Raw genomic sequence first — 20486 nt, 5'->3', positions numbered from 1 at the left:
CTTCATCACAACAGTTAAATCTGCAGGAGCTATACTACAGCTATACTGTGACCAGATTTTAAAGAGGGCAGGGCACCTACAGCTTTAATGTAGCTTTAAATTTAATCAGCTTTAGTGATGAAGAGGAAATTTCACCAGGTTCTCCATATATACAAATGACACCTGCTGAAATTCCCTTTTCAATACAACTGTTAAAGATACAGGAGCCCTGTCCTCCTTTCCATATGGTCACCCTAGGTAGTTCACATGTTCAGTATCCTGGGTGGGGGAGAGGTTTCAGGAGGCGGGAAAAGGCAGACAAAGGGTGCTTCTGCCCCCACCCACCCCTTTCCTTTTCCGCTTCCCTGAAGCCTTCCCCTCGCTGCGTTATACAGGGCTCCGGTTTGGGCCTGGCTGCCACCTGAGCACTTTATTGCTAAAGGGTGTGCATGGGAGAGTGTAAGTTTCTAAAGAATGAGGAAAGGTGTCCTTTCCCCTTTCTTCCCTCTTGACACCTTCCCCACACCCATATAGTGCAGATAGATTTGATTTGATTTTGATTTGATTTGATTTATTACATTTAAATACCGCCCCTTAGCCAAAGCTCTCTGGGCGGTTTACAAAAGTTAAAAACAGTGAACATTAAAAAGTATACAAAATTTAAAACCATCAAAAACATAAACAGTATAAAAACAACTGTATCCAGTTAAACAAACAACAGTTCTGGGGTCCAGAACAACTTAGCGGTGTTTTCAAATCTCAAGGCATGCGTTTTCCTGAACCTAGCTTCCCTCTCCCCAGTTATTATCAGCAAACGGGGGGGGGGGGGGGGCTGTCGAGCTACCAAATCGTTATCGCCCCCTGCAGACTCATCAACACTCCATGGTCTTAGATGCGACTGAGCAGGCTCAATCCTCATTGGGCGGTTTGCCAAGCGGTTTCCTTTGAATTTCCACGCGTGTAAATCTCTTCTACTGCCAAACTGACAGGCGCAGGGCCGCCCAATTCTCAACGAGAAGCAATGATGTTGCAGAGCGTCGAGACGGTAACTTGCCTGAACCTACCTAGTGGGTTTGTGGCAGAGGCAAGTTCTGCACAAGGGACTTCCTGGTTCACAGCTCAGCCTTGTAACCATTGTGCCACTTGTACTGGTTGTGGGGGCGGGAGCATTCCCTTCCAAAGAACGTATTCCAAGATTATCTTTCCTTTCAACCCAAGGAGTGCATTTTTCTGTTTAGGTATTGCTCCTAGATCACTAGAGTTCCTAGGAGTTCAAAGCTCTGGATACCCTAGCAAAAGTGGTCCTGTTTCCTGATCCATCCCAGGGCAGGAAAAACCCTCCTGCCCCACCCTTTATACGTTAACGATATACCGGTATATAGAATTTCCAACGGGAACCTCTGCGGTAAACCTGTTGCCAATCCTCACACTAGAATAGTGCCTAGCAGGGTCCTGCTTTCAGATAACGGTTCTGCTTCTCCACACAGGTCTCTTGATTCGCTTCTGAGCAAAGCTACCCAAGGGCTGTCCGTCCTAGACTCGCACCTGGTGGAAATCGATGGCGACACTCTTTACCTGTATGGTTCCGGAGCTCTGGAGTCCTTGGATCGAAACTGGAGCATTCAGACGGCTGGAAGTGTCTCCACAATCTCCTTTATTTTCATAGACTTTGATGAAATTGTTCCAGTGTTGCCGAAACTGAAGATCAAATTTCCCAATTCTCTAGTAAGAAGCTTTGTTCTTGATCTTTCAGCAGTCTGGGCAAGTCTTAAGATGTCCAGCTGGCTCAAGTAAGAACCAAAGAAGAGCCCTGCTGGATCAGACCAAGGGCCCATCTAGTCCAGCATGCCTCTGGAAAGCCCACAAGTAGGCAGTGATCTGGCACCCACGGGTGCCATAGCCCATCATAGTTAATTAGCCACGGTTGTGCCACCCAAGTTGGTGACTCTCGCCCTTGCTGTGGCAGCTTCTCATGACATGCGAACTCAGTGAGGGTGGATGTTTGGGCAGTGGACAAGTCACCCAGAATCCTTGCTGAGTTTGCACATAACAGAAAGCTAAGACGCTCCCCGAGTATTCAAAATGGCCGTCACCGCAGAAACAAGAAGGCCCACAGGGAAATTGACCCACGGTGGCTTCTTATTATGTGTGAACCAGGCCAATAACTCCCTCTGTTGCTCTCCAGCAGCTGTTATTCAGTGGCACAGCGCCTCTGAAAAACAGAAAGTCCATTTAGCCATCCGAGTTAATACCTCTCCTCCTCCCTCTCCTCCTCCTCCTCCTCCTCCTCGCACCCCCCATGGATTTGTTGAATTCCCTTTTAAAGTCATAGCCAATACCACATCCTGTAGCAAAAGAAGTCCATAAATTAATTACGCATTGTGTAAAATTTTTTCTTTTGCCTATCCTAAATCTGCAGTCAGTTTTTCTTCATTCAGTTTTGTAGATGTGTCTTCATTTATCTTGTCTGATTTATTTATTTGTATGGTATGTCACATACAGCAGGCAATTTATCACACAGCAGCTGCAGACCCGAAAAGGGTCAAATTTGACCTATTTGGCACTCCAAATATCTGTCTGTCCATCTATCTTCCATATACATAATTCTCAGGGCAGAAGCCTAGACATTAAAACTCGTCTCTTTGGCTGTGCTAGTCAGAAGCCCTTCGAATCTAATGTTGTCCAAACAGTTCCTCTTCTCTCTGCTGTCTTTCGCCAGGTATCTGATTCTGCTCGCCTTTTTGCTTTTTCGTTTCCAGCACTTGAAATTCAAGGAGACCAACCTCGTCCTGTTGCAGCAGTTCAATGCCTTAGCCCAAGTCCGTCGCCTTGAGCAGTTAACAGTTGATGCTCAGGGAAATCCAATCGTCGCCTTCACCTTGTGGAAGTATTATGTTCTTTTTAGACTGAGCCATTTCAGTCTGCAAAAAATAAACGGGATAGAGGTAAGAAAAGGCAATATTTAAAAGAGGCGGGTTGTCATGTTAAGGATTGCCTCAGCGCTTAGCAATGGTTCAGTTCTACAAAATCACTCCTTGGCCTTTGGGCGAAGGCTAAAACGTGTGGGAGTATGTAGGTCTATAAAATAAGTTGCTTGCGTGAGAGGTGTTCTCACGATTTAAAATAATTTAAAGATACTTGTAAGAGTCCTGCAGTACTTTACTGGGGTGGGTTCTTCTCATCCACGGCATGCTTGCTGCAGTCATGAAGGACTTGAAGGCGTTCTTCCTGTCCTGTGTTGCATTGCTTATTTGCGTAGGTAGCATACATGGGCTGGGCTTTTGTGTGAAGAACATCAGACGAGCCCTGAGGCTGGATGAGACCAAGGGTCCATCTAGTCCAGCATTCTGTTCACACAGTGGCCAGGCAGCTGTCGACTGGGAACCCTCAAACCAGCCACGAGCAGCAACACCCTCCCACCCATGTTCCCCAGCACCCATGTTCCCCAGCAACGTAGGCATACTGCTTCAGAGAAGCCAATCGATACATCAGCTAAACCAGCTTTAATTCCAACAGTCACAAATGTGAAAATGTAACCATCGGAAAAAAGAAGTGAGAAATCCTGAGGTCAGCAAGAAGCAAAAAAAGAAAAAGAGAAAGAACAAAAAAGGACCTTAGTAGAAGGTTAATTGCATTTTTTAAAAAAATAATAATCTGTGAGACTATTCTATCTTTTGTTAAGTCTGGCTTGTTTAAATTGGTGCTCTTGATTATACAGGAAACCCTTAAACGAACTGAGAATTGGAAACCATCGTTTTATAATTTGTTACAAACTGAGCTTACATCAGATACCTAATGAAATATATCTAGAAGTACAAATTGTAAGATTTACTTTTCAGTTCTTTTCTGGCACACATTAATTGTGGAGCAGAGGATGAGGAGGCCCAAACACTAAACTCAACTGAAACCTCCCAGAGGGAGGAAAAGGAAGAAGAGGGAATAGTTCCCCTTAAGTAATTCAGGAACTTATAAAGGAAAACACACCATTAAATTTCTAATATTATCTCAGGGCTGACATTTTTCTTAGCTAAACATAAATTATTTTTATGAGAACATTTTAGAACAATCTTGTATTATCAACCAAAATGAATATTTTTAAAATTTAACTATGACCCATTGGGGATGCTATGTAATTTGACCGTTTGAAAATCTAAAAAGATTTACTGCTTCCCTCCTTAAATGTACATTAATATTTTGTATTGTGTATGTTTTTGCGTACATATACCGTATTTCTTCGATTCTAAGACGCCATCGATTGTAAGACGCACACTAATTTCAGTACCACCAACAGAAAAAAAGCTTTGATTCTAACAAATAATAAACACACCCACGATTCTAAGATGCACCCCATTTTTAGAGATGTTTATATGGGGGAAAAAGTGCGTCTTAGAATCGAAGAAATACGGTATATGGGCAGAATCCAATGGGGTGCATACATCCCCACTGGTTCCTTCATGCAAGCAGGGGGGTCCTGCCATCAGGGGCTCCCCACTTATGCAAGGGAAATTTAGCATTTCTTAGAGGAATCCCTTAAACAAGCAGAAATGCTCGTTTCTGGAAGGAGACAGGTTGGCGGAGCTCTGCTGATTTGTCTCCTTCCAGAAATGAGGGTTTACGCTTGTTTCAGGTTGCCCCTGGAAGTGCTAAATCTCTTTTGCATAAGCAGTGAGCACCGATTGTGGAAGGGAATGGACGGTGGAAGAGGAAGAGAGGCATAAGCACCCCGTTGTATACAGCCCTGTACACATGCACACATGTATACATAAACTCCCCGTCTCTCTCTCTCTCTCTCTCTCTCTCTCTCTCTCTCTCACACACACACACACACACAGAAGTAAAAAGGAGTGTTGTGGTATATAGTGGGTTGTGTGAGTTGCAGGCATGGCTGCGATTGCATGTTGTGCTAAACCATGGTTTAGCATGACGAGGACAAATTGTAGATGAGCCTTGGGCTAGGATTAAATCCAAGACTGGGATTAAATCCAAATCCCAGTCTTGTTGCCATTGGCAAATCCATATGAACATGCTAAAGATATTGACCTACCTTATCTACTTGTTTTAAGGGTGATTGTGTGAAATGGTTTGTAGATACTAAAATTCCATGTGTTATTCATAGCATTAATAATTGCCGACTCAGTTGTGATCTTTGCTGCATGGCCTCGGGCAAACTGCTTCTTTTTATTTCTCTATTTGTAAAATGAAAATAATAACTGCATATTTTACACATTGGTGTGAAGGTGAAAGAGGGAGATCTATAAAGTGTTTTGCATGCTACAGCAGTGGCTCCTGAATTGGCATGGAGGTCGCCAAAGGAAAAGCACTTCTTGATTTCATTGAAAAATCTGAAGTGCATATTTAACCAGGTACCCACTAATATGGTAGCCAGCAGCAACCTTAAATTTAAATGCTGGTGACCAGTAGGTTAAAGGTCTAGTATAATCTACTATAGGAGTAGGACGTCACCTGTAATATAGGGCAGGCAGAGAGTTCCTTTGCCAACATGGCACCAGGATGTTGGGCCCCATTGTTGTTTATTCGTTCAGTCGCTTCCGACTCTTCGTGACTTCATGGACCAGCCCACGCCAGAGCTTTCTGTCGGCCGTCGCCACCCCTAGCTCCCCCAAGGCCATGTCTGTCACCTCCAGAATATCATCCATCCATCTTGCCCTTGGTCGGCCCCTCTTCCTTTTGCCTTCCACTTTCCCTAGCATCAGCCTCTTCTCCAGGGTATCCTGTCTTCTCATTATGTGGCCAAAGTACTTCAGTTTTGCCTTTAATACCATTCCCTCAAGTGAGCAGTCTGGCTTTATTTCCTGGAGTATGGAGTGGTTTGATCTTCTTGCGGTCCAAGGCACTCTCAGAATTTTCCTCCAACACCACAGTTCAAAAGCATCTATCTTCCTTCGCTCAGCTTTCCTTATGGTCCAGCTCTCGCAGCCATAGGTTACTACGGGGAATACCATTGCTTTAACTATGCGGACCTTTGTTGTCAGTGTGGTGTCTCTGCTCTTAACTATTTTATCAAGATTTGTCATTGCTCTCCTCCCAAGAAGTAAACGTCTTCTGATTTCCTGGCTGCAGTCAGCGTCTGCAGTAATCTTTGCACCCAGAAATACAAAGTCTGTCACTGCCTCCACATTTTCTCCCTCTATTTGTACTGATCCTAAATGGATCAGTACAACTGGAGATATGTTGGGCCCCATGTCAAGGGCTAAAGGAAGGCAGCAATACAGATACACTCTCAAATTATTATAGTATTATTATTATATTTATTTGTATCCCACCTTTTGCCCAATGCTGGGACTCAAGGCATCCTTACAGAATTTAAAATATATACATTTTAAAACCTATGAAATGTTTCCAGCTCTCTGCCTGCAGAAGCTCCTCGGTAAGCAGCGGGTACAAAAGGTGTGCACCAGCTTCTGCGGATGTAGGCGCAAGAATGCTGCCATCTCTGGTTACTAGAAAGCAAGATGGGCTTCCAAGCCCCATCAAAGTGTTTGGACATCAACAGCATTTTGAAGTGCATGAATGGGGCCTGTGCGAATCCTCTCGTCTTTACTCTTCCGCAGGTCACGCAGAATGACATGATAATGGCGGAAAGACTCTTTGGCGTCTTGGCCTACGTAGCGTCATCAGATGTACCCTATTGCCGCCTGCTTTCATTACTTGGAGACTGCAGGTAAAAAAAAAATGTGTAGGAGAGCATTAATTATCACATAGCTGAAGCTCTCTGGGCGGTTTACAAAGTCATCTTGCTTGGAAGACGTCATTCAGAGGCAAAGGTTTTGGCAAGAGAGGTGGTGCTGTTCAGTTGTGCATAGCCATAGAGCTCCCCCATGGCCAGGTTTTCCCCATCCAGTGCATTGGAATGTCAACCGCCCAGAGAACTTCGGCTATGGGGCAGTATATAAATGCAATAAGTAAATAAATAAATAGGGGCAGCCTCTTCGTGTGTGCTAAAGGATGCCTGTTTGGATGGTACGGGAGGGGAGTGGCTAAGAGGGAGTCTCTGGTAACGGGTGGGGAAGACCCTTGCTCGAGATTTTGGGAGAAGTGTCAGTTTCTTTCTTTCGGTCGGTCGGTCGGTCAAGTCAGTCAGTCATTTATTTACAAGCCAATGGCCATCAACGGAACCTATACAACACCACAAAATGAAAAACGGAAATCAAACAATAGAGTAATTCAACAATTAAAAAAGGGCGCTCAGTCAATCTGAACTAAAAGGCACCAAAGGCCTTTATGCCAAAGAGTCATATTTGCAGTTCAGTGCAATGGCAGTTAGGGTTTCGGAATGAATTTTTGACGACCGGCCCTAGCACAGCCTACTGATCACTTGACTACCTTGATCACTTGAGTCCCTTGGAATAGACCAACACTTCCCCAATCTGGTGTCCTCCAAGTGTGTTGGACTACAACTCCCAGCATCCCCAGCCAGCATAGCTCTCCTGGCATGAGTGGGAAAATTGTAAGACTTTTTCTTTAGCATTCTGTTCTACTTAAAGTTTCGTTTTTAACATTTCTAATTTCTTCTTCTTGTGTGTTTAGATTCTTCCTGACCCCTTTTCTCATTTTAGAGACTCATTTACAGTATCTGTCAAACATATATATTAGTAGTTGCCGTTCCGAGTGAACGGGTAAATGCTGTGCGTGCATCAAGCAACAGGATATGCAATAAACCAGGAACTCATAAATTTAAATTGACAAACACAAATGGAAGGCCACGTCTGCAATCGCCAGTAAGGATCTGCAATAACTTAGGCTTGCAAACCTCTCTCTTTTTCCTTATCTGTCCTCAGGAAGAAACAATTGTGTTATCTTTTGGAGGCAAAGGGGAAGAAATTTGGGGCTTTGAGCGAAGATGACAATGACCGTCAAAAGCTTGGAGGAGAAAACGCCAGTCGGTCGACATTGAATTACACCACGAGAGATTCCCAGACAGAGAAGCTTGAGGTAAGGAGGCCGGACGGAACCGGCGCTACGAAGAATCTCATCTGTTTGTTTTCGTTGTGGCAGCTCATCTACTTTTTAATCAGTTTCTTATATATTTTCTTGTGCCTTGAAACAGCACAGTTGACTTCCATCCATTGAAACAGTTTATTTCAAGATGAACTGGAACATAACTGATACCTCCTGCTCCACATCCTAGCGGTAGCGCTATTAAAAATATCCATAAGCTGACACATACCTTTTATTGTAAATGGAGATATTCAGCACAGTGAATGCACACAAAGACAGGCTCTCCCCCTCCTCGCTTTTATTCTGCTGCAAAATAAAGCAGCTTGGAGTTTCATGGGCAAAACGCTGTAGTAAGGATGTGCAGGTGGGAGTAAGCAAATGGATTTATTTATTTATTGACTGACGTTTAGCTATTCATGGTTAAGTCAATAGGGGAAAATGTCAATTGCAGGAGGAGAAGGCTGCACTGTGTGTGTGTGTGTGTGTGTGTGTGTGTGAGAGAGAGAGAGAGAGAGAGAGAGAGAGAGAGAGAGAGAGAGAGAGAGAGAGACTGTATCTCTCCTCCCGCCCGGGACACGGTCTTTAGATCTGGCCACTTTAATGCCCTTTCATATCCCTCAACTCTCTCTAAGTGCAAAAGTTTGTGTTCAATTTATTTATTTAGACACTGTCTACCCTCCAGGTAAAATCTCCCAGGGGATAACATAAAAAAGAGACTCATAGTGCAATCCTCTACGTCGGAGTGGGGAATTGCAGCCCCATGGGCTAAATCGGTCCTCCATTGGCGGTCTCAGTCTAGCTCTCCAGGGTTTCCCAGATGACCTCTGGCCTCAACCATGGGTCATTTGGTAATTTCCTGGGTTGTGCGTGTGTGTGGAGTTTTTTTCCCCATTCTAAAAGGACAAAATGCCTTTCATAAGGTTTAGTTGCTGGTAGATTTCAACTAAAAATAGGCTGGTGTTTTTGGCCCCGCCCCTTTTGCTTCTGGCCCCGCCCACCAGTGGAATGTGGTCCTTCAGTGCTTATCTGAAATTGAATTTGGCCCTCCATCTGACAGGGGTTCTGCACTGCGGCTCTCCCTGACTACTCAGAAGTAAGCCTTCTTGTGCTCAAACAACAAAGACCACACAAAACAGTAGCAGCGGAAAGACAGCTGAGCATGGCTGCTAGAACATTATAGAAAAATTTACCTTGAATTCATAGAATCATAGACTAGTAAGAGTTGGAAGGGGCCTCTAAGGCCATCGAGTCCAACCCCCTGCTCAATGCAGGAATCCACCCTAAAGCATCCCTGACAGAGGGCTGTCCAGCTGCCTCTTGAAGGCCTCTAGTGTGGGAGAGCCCACCGCCTCCCTAGGTCACTGGTCCCATTGTCGTACTGCTCTAATTCATTAAACAAACTGACCTGGGTCCAAAACTACAATAAGTTCAGTGCCAGGTGAGCCTTCCACGGGGTGGGCATCCACTGTTGCTGATTTAAAACTGGCAATATATGCTCTGATCAGCCATATCTGGTCAGCAGTCTGATTCCCATTCCCTGAACCAATTTTAGTTTTCCAAGCAGTCTTCAAAGCAGCCTGATTTGTAGCCTAACTGTCGTGAGATTGTGGCGTGGGCCACCGATGATACGTTACAGGTGTGGGATGAGGTTGCGACGTGGCCAAGGCCAGCTCGTGCTTTTGTGGCTGAGATCGGATTTGAATTGAGGACTTCCCAGCACCCTAAGCATACACGGATTCGCTATGCTGCACAAGCTATTATTCTATGTCTGCGTGCACAGTCCCCATTTAGCACAATAAAAGTGAGACTGCGTAGCCAAGGAATTTAAAGCAGCAAATGGCATATAGGGCAAGCCAATAATAAACCCGCACTTCCCATTTCCATCAGAGCAGAAAAAGGGGTCTGTAACAAATGAGGTCCCTTGGGGGAACGAGTGACTGAGTCAAGTGCAGCTTTCTCTCAGAGGTGTGTAGAAGGTTGCTTATTATTAGGAAAGGTAAGTTCCGCGTGTACCTGTGGATTTTACCGAACATCCTACAGGAGAAAGCAAGGTAGCTGCCCACTCAGCTTGTCGACAGCAAACTATCATCATAAACGTGATAGCTAGTTTACTATTGAGAGTAGCATGTTATATTCACCAAAGAGTAATTATATTTTTAGATCCCAGCAGCTGGAAGGGATTTGTCCTCTTTTACTACCCATTAAAAACAGGGCTGTGTGGTTTGGAGGAGCAAGTTGTGACCTCACGTTTTCAGCTGTGCTATAAATCAATTGGATTTAACACTGTGCAAGCTTCCAGAGGGCAAATTGTTATAGGGCTTGCTGGAAATCCTTCATAAAAGGGGATTAGGTTAATTGAACAAGAAAGCCTCAATGCTGCAACAATAGAATTTTTTCCCTCTCTCTCATCAGGTTTCTCATAAAGCCAGGCTCGGGCGAAATTACATGGCTATTCGAGATGTCATTGGTCAAAAAATGCCCCTGGCGCACACACAACTCTGCTTTATAAAGAGCAGAAAGATAGTTTAATACAAAATAATAGAAAATAGTGCGCCCTTACACATTTTTTAGTGTTTCATTTTCTGTTGTTTTTAAATCTATTACTTTTAAACTTTATTGTTTTGAATTGTGGATTAAAAAATTAATAAATAATAAATACAATTATAATAAAAATTTTGCTGTTTTTATATATGCTGTTTTTTGTTTGTTTGTTTAATTTGGGTTTTATATTGAACGTTTAAACTAAAAAAAAGGCTTTATACTATGTTTTATCGTTCTGTGTTTTAATTTTTTAATTTTTGTGAATTATCCAGAGAGCTTTGGCTATCGGGTGGTATAGAAATGTAATTAATAATGAATAAATAATTATTAAAATACATTAAAATTTAAAATGCACACACATATGTAATACCCTCATAACAGTATACTTAAGAAGTATTGGCAGTATAAGTTATTGTGTACTTGGACATTCAAAAAGCATTTGACGGAGTCCCTAATGTAAGTCTGCTAAACAAATGTAGCAGTCATGGGACAAGAGAACAGGCCAGTGGTTAAAGAACAGAAAGCAGAGAGTAAGAATAAGTAGACAATTCCCACAATGGTAGGATGCAAGAAGAGAGATATCCCAGCATTTACTATTTATTTATTTATTACATTTTTATACCGCCCAATAGCCAAAGCTCTCTGGGTGGCTCACAAAAATTAAAACCATAATAAAACAACCAACAAGTTAGAAGCACAAATACAAAATACAGTATAAAAAGCACAACCAGGATAAAAACCATGCAGCAAAATTAATATAAAATTAAAATACAGAGTTAAAACAGTAAATTTAAATTTAAGTTAAAATTAAGTGTTAAAATACTGAGAGAATAAAAAGGTCTTCAGCTGGCGACGAAAGCAGTACAGTGTAGGCGCCAGGCGGACCTCTCTGGGGAGCTCATTCCACAGCCGGGGTGCCACAGCAGAGAAAGCCCTCCTCCTAGTAGCCACCTGCCTCACTTCCTTTGGCAGGGGCTCACGGAAAAGGGCCCCTGTAGATGATCTTAAGGTCCGGGCAGGTACATATGGCAGGTACATATCCTTCAAATAACCTGGCCCCAAACCGTTTAGGGCTTTAAATGTCAATACCAGCACTTTGAATCGGGCCCGGACCTGGACTGGCAGCCAATGAAGTTGTAAAAGGACTGGTGTGATGTGGTCTTGCTGGCCAGTCCCTGTTAGTAGGTGGGCTGCCCTGTTTTGTACCAGCTGAAGTTTCTGGACCGTTTTCAAAGGCAGCCCCATGTATAACGCATTGCAGTAATCCAAACGAGAGGTTATCAGAGCATGGATAACTGTAGCTAGGCTATCTCTGTCCAGATAAGGGCGTTCTTTATTGGGGGCTTGTGCTTTTTAACTTGTTCATCAATTGACAGTTATTTGTGGTGAGCAGTGAAGGTAGCCAAGTTTGCGACCACGTTTACAAAAAACTAAGTGTAAAGTGATGTACACCGAGGCAAAGAATCCTAATTTCACATGTAGACTGATGGGGTCTGAGCTGACAAAGAAAAGGGGTCTTGAGGTTGCAGCGGACGGATCGGTGAAAATACCGACTCTTCTCTGAACTCTTTTAGGTGGGTTTTGGAAACATTTTTATTTCAACTGGGATTTAGCATTTCATTCTTTTCCTGCTGGCTGGAGAACGGTGGGCGTCGTAGGCCTTTTTTTTCCTGCCTAAACATGCATTGAATTGCACCCTAAGTGAATAAATTCACAAATTATCAAGACAGTAAAAGTAATACCTTGAATATTCCTAATTGGGCCACGACTCCAAGGCATGAAGCTAATGACCAAACCATAGTTTGATTTTGATGTCTGATTTGAGACAGCATTTTGCATTTGTCTTAGATATTTCGGTTTTTTTGCCTGCTTTGCCTTGCTTTGTAGCTGAAAATTAGCTACTTTTCTGTTCTGCCTAAGGAGCTTTGGTACAGATCAAACACTTGCATTCTCTTACACTGACAAACGTGGCTCCCTAGAGAGAGATCCCCTTTACCTCTTGCGGCGTATCCCATTCTCTGGAGACCAACCTGTCAGCCTCTCTTTCTCTCTCTTATGTCTCTGGTATTTTTATAATTAAACTTTGCTGTTCTGAGGGGATTTGTTACCTTATTTTTGCCCTCAACAATGATTCTTTTGTACAGGAAACGAAGGACAGGAAAAACTTCTGCCAAACCTACATTCAAGACTTAGTGAAGGAAGCAACGGACATCAATATGAAAAACGAGTCCTTGCAGAAACTCTGGCCTCAGATGTTCATTGAACTTGTCAGGGATGCTGTGATCGAGATACGCAATAAAGATTCCTACATGAAGCTCTGCTTACAGCGGATCACCGATCAAAAACCCTAAAGTCGTGGGTTCCTCTGCATTTCCGTATCATGTTGTCATTTTTCACAAAGGCCTATATTGATGCATAAAGTTGCCATCGCTCTAGGACACCTTTTAAAATACCTGTATAGGAATATTGCGTTGAAGGAACCTAATTTTCACAGTAAAATGTGCCCTTCCTACATTTTCTGATGAGCTTTCTTTTCTCTTGCTCAGAAACACAGCAGTGTGAATGCGCACTGGCAGAAAACAGTATTCTGCAGATAAATTGGCGTCTGTGCTGTGGCCTACTGATTCTGCTCCTCTCTGGTTTTGTCATTGTTGATGGCATGGTTTCTCTTTCCACACTAGAACAACACTCGCTTTAAGGAAAGAAGTTCCCCTTTTTCTCTTTCTGATGCTTTGCCTTTTCAACAGTTTCCTTGACTCTTGCTATTGTGGTTGGGGTGGGGTGGGGGGAATATCAGAGTCTAAAATACCGGAATTTGAAGACTGAAAGTTAATAAATTATTCTGTTTATAAATCCCAAATCTGAGTTTTTAAAGGATTGTTTTTATTTGATACCGACGGAGCTGTGCGATGCTGGGCTTCAGCTGTCAGCAGTAGGCGGTCTGCAAGAGGGACGCAGAGGTCCTGCTAGTACCGAGAACGAAGTCTCTGAATTGTTCTGCCTGAGGCTGCTTCATATACCAAAGGTATTTCAAGTATAATATGTGAATCCAACACACTCAACGTACAGTGACGCTCGTTAAGAAGCTCGGGTTGGCCGCAAGACCCGCTTGAACATACGTTCAGTGGCAAACCCAGGTGTGAAATGACAAAAGAGAATGCAGTTTTACAGGCTTCTATAAAGGCTTCTAGAAAGCTCTGGCGTGGGCTGGTCCATGAAGTCACGAAGAGTCGGAAGCCACTGAACGAATAAACAACAACAACATCAGTACATAAATAATATTCTGCCTTTCTTCCAAAGCACTTTATATAACCACGGTTTTTCATAATCTAAGAGACATGCTAGAAAAGGGAAAAGGAACGGGGGAGGGGAAGAAGCAAAAGGGAAGACGATGGCGGCAACAACGACGACAGGCAAACAAGCATCTCGGGCCCTTAGCTCTTTCATGCTGCTACATAATGAAGGTTTCTAAGAACCAGGTGGCAGTTCTGGGAAAGGAGACTCCAACAACAGTTGGTCCCTGCTGAGCTGATGGGAGGCTCTTTGCTGCCAAGCTCGCCATCTCTCTCTGATGCAAACAGGACTTGATGGCCTTATAGGCCCCTTCCAACTCTACTATTCTATGATTCTATGAGGTGGGATGGCCACTGATGGGGACGGTTTTGGAAGGGTGGAGCCCAACTAGCAGTTGGTCGCGGCCCAGCCCATTGCTGTGCCACCTCTTCTTCTGCAGGATAGAATCATAGAATCATAGAATAGCAGAGTTGGAAGGGGCCTACAAGGCCATCGAGTCCAACCCCCTGCTCAGTGCAGGAATCCACCCTAAAGCATCCCTGACAGATGGTTGTCCAGCTGCCTCTTGAAGGCCTCTAGTGTGGGAGAGCCCACAACCTCCCTAGGTAACTGGTTCCATTGTCGCACTGCTCTAATAGTCAGGAAGTTTTTCCTGCTGTCCAGCCGGAATCTGGCTTCCTTTAACTTGAGCCCATTATTCCGTGTCCTGCACTTCGGGAGGATCGAGAAGAGATCCTGGCTCTCCTCTGTGTGACAACCTTTTAAGTATTTGAAGAGTGCTATCATGTCTCCCCTCAATCTTCTCTTCTCCAGGCTAAACACGCCCAGTTCTTTCAGTCTCTGACTCCCATCCTGACTCTGATCCTGGAAGTGGGAAGGCCTGGGAGAAAACTGCTTTAAGCAAGGGAGCATCATGAGAAACGTGGTGTGTGTGTGTGTGTGATTCTGCTGAGTTCTCCTTTTTATCTGACTACAGTTCCACTCGTACGTTATATATAAACAGAGCAGGCTCTTGGATGACTGTCCTGCCCCATCTTCTTTGGGCATGTGAGTCATGCCTGCACTTGTCTGCGGATCAATTATTTGTTTTAATTTATTGTAGCACTTTTATCCCACCCGTTAGCCATAGAAGGCTCTCAAGGCGGCTTACAAAAATAATTCTTAAGACAGTCCCTGCCCCCACAGGCTTACAATCTATGAAAAACATGACACAAAAGGAATGCGGATTGGGAGGGAGGAGGAAAAAAAATTAGGCACTAGATTCTTAGTTGCCAAGTTCAGAAGGTCATGGACACAGTGGAAGGGCTGCTGCTTCCCCTTCCTCTGATGGCCTCATCAGCGACTGTTGGTAGGAGGAGGGTGGGCCCTCTCAGCTGGGGCCGGATCCAGACAAGGTTGATCCTTCATTATCCTTCATTTGCATAGTCCCACCCTGTTTTCTTTTTTCTTGGTCATGCCAAAGTGTGATAGATTTGTTCTTCAACCTTTTCTGATCATTGTAGTTCCTTTTGTAAACTGAACTTGTAACCTAGCAGAATGTAACTTCTAAATTATGTACTTTAGCAGTTAAGGGATTAGGGATTGTTTAAATTTTAATGACTTACAAGTTTTCAGGCTATTGTTAGTCACCAGTTATCTTCCTTGGAATCTGATACGTAAGATCAGTAAGAGAGCCATCAGATCCCTTCATTACCTGGATTTGTTTCTTGAAATGTTGAAAAGAGCAGGTTTGGTTTTCCCCTAAGGTTTCCTGATCTTACTGGCAGGCTGAGTTCGGAGTGCTGTGCTCCTACGTGGGGATGGATCTGCCCATTTGTCTGCCTCAGCTGAAGAAGAATTCTTGCAACAAGGAGAATTCTGAGGCTCCTTCATCCCTGGTTACCTGCTTACTCAGGTTCGGTTTCTCCAGTTGAAAGGCTGCCCAGGCATAACCTGTCACCTGTGGCAGGCTCTCTTGCAGAATTCATTTAGGAGTTGGTACGGATCCTTGAATTACAAGTATGTTCTGTGTTTGCATTGGCTGCACGTCCATTCAGACAGCAAAGTCTCCACCAGTCTTGAACTCTGCTTTTCTGTAAGACGGATGTTTTCAAACTGTGTTCTGGGGAACCATTGGGCATCCTCTAGAACCTTACTGGTGTCCCTCAGTGAGACGATCAAGAATGGAGGTCGGTCTTCCTTAGAAGACAGCTAACCCAATACTACTAATGCTCAGCCACAAGGAAGTGTTGGGGGTATGTTCTTCAGCGCAGTGCCCCCTCCTATCTTTCATTAACTTCATTTAAAAATGATTAAGAGCTATAGGCGTTACATAGAACACACGATCGTGCCCTCTCTCCCCTGCCCAACTTAACCACAGCTTGTTACGTCCGTGCTAGCAATTCCCAGGGTTCAGACCACCCAGAATTCCCTCCCAACTGGGATGCTGCAGCAGGCTTTGTTGTCGATGATGAACCCTACCTTAAAGAGCAAGCCCTTCTTCATGTCTTTGAGAAGTTCAGAAGCGGGGCATAAGTACAATAACCCTCCCTGCCACTCCCTGCAGCGCTTGGTACTCGGGGGTACTCTGCTGCTGCAGCTAGAGCCATTACAGGCTCCAGCAGGTCTGGCACATGCGTCATCCACCCTAGACCATCCTTCCTCAACTTGGTGCCTTACAGATATGTTGGACTATGGCTCCCATCATCCCCCAGCCAGCACGGCCAATGGCTGGGAATGATAGGAGTTATACAGCTGCTTTATGGGTCTGAAATCTGGGGGTCTGACAACACCATGACCGAAGCCTTGGAGATTGTGCAGAACAACTTCCTTCGAAAACTTTTCTCTCTTCCATCTGGTACCCCTGCAGCTTTTTTGCGCACAGAAGCTGGTAGTCCTTCAGTTAGGGCAAGAATTGAGAGTGCGCAGCTAAAATATTTTAAACAAATCGCCATCTTGCAAAATGAGCGTCTTCCTACTAAGTGTTTTCTAGAAATGGATCATAATTGTCATTGGACGGCAATATCCCAAAAGCTCCTGTATAGTTATCATCTCCCTGAATTGAAGTTTGCTCTAAGCATGGATAAGAAGCAACTAAGGGATTGGTGTTTTTGGGTAGATTCCAGGAGGGACCTACAATTTATTAAAAATTCTAAATTCTCTCGGTGGTTCTTCTTCGTGGTCTCTATGCATCACACATATGGGCTCTGCGCCTGCGCAGAGACCAGACCGGAACCTACTATAGCTGAGTGGAACGTTTTTGGCGGGAACCCCTCCCCCCACGCTACCGCGCATGTCCATGGGGTTCCCGCCCTTACCTCAGTTCTTCGTCGTCCGCCATCGTGCATAGACCAGTTTAACCGAACCTCTAGCGTTTTTCTTGTTAACTCACTTAATCTTCTCTTTAGAATCTTTTCAATCTTTTCCTAAGACTCTTCTTACTTCTTTCTTTATCTATCTATCTATATATATATATAAAAAGTTTTATTGTAGATAGTTTTCCCTCAGCGACTTCGGTCGCTTGAGGCCTGTATGGCAGCAAAAGCCCCGTTTAGGAAGTGTGTCAGGTGCGGGGCGAAACTTCCACCGAGGACGGGCACTCCCTTTGTCTCGTTTGCTTGGGAGAAGGACACGTTGTGGAGGCCTGCCACCACTGTATGTCGTTCACAAAACAGACTAGAAAGCACAGAGCCGACAGACTTCGTTCTATATTGTGGGAAAAAGCTCTCAAGGCCACGGAGGCTCCCACTATGGAAAAAACGGCAGTTGGTAAGCCCGTTACTGAAAAAACGGCAATCCGTAAGCCCGTTACCGACAAATCAGCAGACCGCAGCACTGAAGTGCAAGCCAGAGCTCATAGGGCACAGATACCCCTCACGCCTGGCCGGTCTTTGACGAGTTCTATGGCTAAAAAGATTTCAAAGAAAGCCAGAACTCCTAAACCTTCTTCGGAGCTGGAGAAGAAGAAGAAGAAGAAGAAGAAGAAAAAGAGGGACGCTGAGAAATCCACCCTAGCGTCGCCTCGAGCGGCGGAGTCAGTTAGGAGTCATTCCACGCCTCCCATTGCTCCGACCGCGTCGATGTCGAGGCCTCCCTCGGCATCGAGATCTCAGTCGGTGCCGATGGCCACGGTACCGACGCGCCCGCTCAGCCTTTCGGAGGGCGAACTAAGAGATTCCGCGTCAGCGGCTTCTTTCCAACAGCCTACAAGGCCTCAAACATTGCAGGGATTGGTCCCACTACAACCATCTCCAAGACTGACACCTCGCCATGAATGGGACGGAGCTTCTAGATACTCCGATCCTCACCCAAGATTTGAAGACTATGAATGGGACCGATATCGTCCTCAGCGCTACTTCCCGGATCGACAGTGTCCCCAGGAAGTGTATTATGCGCACCCGCCACCTATGACAAGAGTGTGCCGGTTACCTTCACCACCTGACCATCAAGCTTCGAGGGTGTCTACCCCTCGGCAACGTATGCAGCCATCGGCGTCGACCGGGGCAGCTCCCACGGTACCGACGGAACAACTTCAACTGCAAGTGGTTACATTGTCTTCTCCTGAGCAAGACTACCCTTCAGATCCGGAGTCGAGGGTGTCTGCAACTCCAACAATGCCTTCGCCGGAGGATGAGGTCCACGATGACGACCCTTCCTCTCCTTCGGACGATATGGTCAGATTTTCTGACCATATGCTTAGAATGACACAGGCTCTAGGATTAGATATCCAGCAAACAGACGAATCGGTTGTGGATCCCATTTATGATGTATTCCAATCTACCACTAACCAGAGACTGGCTATTCCCATCCCGCATGCATTGAAGCAAACAGCCCAACTATCCTGGAAGACACCTGCCGTAACTCAGGCTACGTCTAAAAGATTAGAGACCCTTTACCGAATTCAAGAGGAAGGCGTCATGTTTTTGGTGCAACATCCAAAGCCTAACTCCATTGTGGTTGAGTCAGCCCAAGGCCAATCACAAAAGGCACATTCGGCTCCAGTAGATAGGGAAGGCAGAAAATTAGACCAGACTGGTAGAAGGATTTACTCTTCTTCTTCTTTAGGCATTAGGGCGTCAGCATACGAAGCGACGATGGCGAGGTACCAACTTTTCCTGTGGGAAAAGATGGGTTCCTTATGTGAACACCTACCGGAGGACAAGAAGGAGCTGGCGAGGGTATTTCAAAATGAGGCCTCAGCCATTGCCAGGCAGCAGTTATCCACGGCACGACACCAAGTGGACTGCCATTCGAAGTCGATGATGGGCGCAATATCTCTGAGGAGACATGCGTGGCTCAGATCGGCTAATTTAAGCCATGAAACCAAGTGGAGGATAGAAAGTATGCCATTCGATGGCGAAGGACTTTTTAATACTAACACCGATGAAACACTGGATTCCATCTACAAAGCCAGAACAACGGCTAAAAAGATGGGTTTCACTGCTCCTCCAGTGCAGTACAGGCCAAAGAGATGGGTGAGGCCGCCAATGCAACAACACCAGCAATACCGGCCTCAGTACCAACATCAGCCTCGCCAGCAACAACAACAGTTGCAGAGGAAGAGACCCTACCAGGGCAGATATCAGCAGGATAAGAGGCAGCCCGACTTCAGTAAGAAGCAGCGGGTTTGACTCTTCGGCCCCAGATCCACTCCCTTTTGCGAACCGCTTAGCACCCCAGTACCATCAATGGGAGTCAATTACAACAGACTCCTGGGTGCTCACTATCATCATGTCGGGCTATGCCATCGAGCTCGATGCCCTTCCTCCTTTTTCCGGCGTGAAAGTAACGACTCCATCCCCTCCTCTGCTGCTCGAGGTACAGACCTTACTATCGAAGGGAGCCATCTCTTCCGTACCTGCAGAGGAACTCAATCAGGGATTTTTCTCTCGTTACTTCACGGTCCCGAAGAAAGATGGAGGTCTTCGACCGATCATGGACTTAAGACAACTGAACAAGTTCATCACCCCGAGGAAGTTCCGTATGACAACGGTTACTTCAATTCTGCAGCTTCTACAGAAAGGAGTTTGGTTCGCAGTGGTGGATCTGAAGGATGCGTACTTCCACATCTCCATCAGGAAGTCGCATCAAGCTTACCTTCGGTTTTCGATCGGTGCATCCCAGTACCAGTTCACCGTTCTTCCGTTTGGATTGGCGACGGCACCGAGGGTCTTCACGAAGGTCATGGCGGTGGTGTGCGCCCACCTAAGGCAGAAAGGCATTTACGTTTATCCATACCTGGACGATTGGCTCCTCGTAGCGGACAACAGCGAGGCGCTCCAGTTAGACATATTAACCACCCTCAACCTGTTGGACTCGTTGGGGCTGTGGGTCAACCACGAAAAGTCCATTTTGACTCCACAGCAGAGATTGGACTTCATAGGGGTAACCCTATCCTCTCGAGACGGGAGGGCATACTTACCGTCAACCAGGGCGAACACCTTACAGCAGTTAGCCATCGATACCGAGAGCCGCCGAAAGGTTTCGGCATGGACAATTCAGAGACTGTTAGGATTGATGGCAGCTACTACGGCAGTCATCAGATTTGCAAGACTCAGAATGAGGATCTTGCAGGCCTGGTTTTCGAGGACTTTCGACCTCAGACACAATGCTCGACGAACTTACCTTTCGATACCGAAGCAAGTGAGGTCATCTCTGAAATGGTGGTTCTCGATGTCAACTCTTCTCGAAGGCGTTCCGTTCCAACAAGATGCGCCTTCGATAACGATCACGAC

General features: G+C 45.3%; 2 protein-coding genes across 2 annotated transcripts in view; both read left to right on the top strand.

Moving 5' to 3' along the window:
• Positions 1 to 13219, top strand: part of LRRC49 (leucine rich repeat containing 49) — a 43787-nt gene extending 30568 nt beyond the window's left edge. Inside the window, exons 13-17 of the mRNA XM_063142372.1 lie at positions 1467 to 1704; positions 2739 to 2924; positions 6552 to 6661; positions 7779 to 7932; positions 12624 to 13219. Of these exons, the coding sequence (XP_062998442.1) occupies positions 1467 to 1704; positions 2739 to 2924; positions 6552 to 6661; positions 7779 to 7932; positions 12624 to 12830 (895 nt within the window). The 3' untranslated portion in view covers positions 12831 to 13219. The remainder of the gene's footprint in view (positions 1 to 1466; positions 1705 to 2738; positions 2925 to 6551; positions 6662 to 7778; positions 7933 to 12623) is intronic.
• The window catches only part of TARS3 (threonyl-tRNA synthetase 3), a 556255-nt gene that overhangs the window by 101701 nt on the left and 434068 nt on the right, over positions 1 to 20486 (top strand). The gene's annotated exons all lie outside the window — the stretch shown is intronic.

Source organism: Elgaria multicarinata, chromosome 16 (genome assembly GCF_023053635.1).
Source record: "Elgaria multicarinata webbii isolate HBS135686 ecotype San Diego chromosome 16, rElgMul1.1.pri, whole genome shotgun sequence".
Taxonomy (NCBI): domain Eukaryota; kingdom Metazoa; phylum Chordata; class Lepidosauria; order Squamata; family Anguidae; genus Elgaria; species Elgaria multicarinata.
Note: the sequence above shows the minus strand (reverse complement) of the source record. Positions and strands in the feature narration are given on the sequence as shown.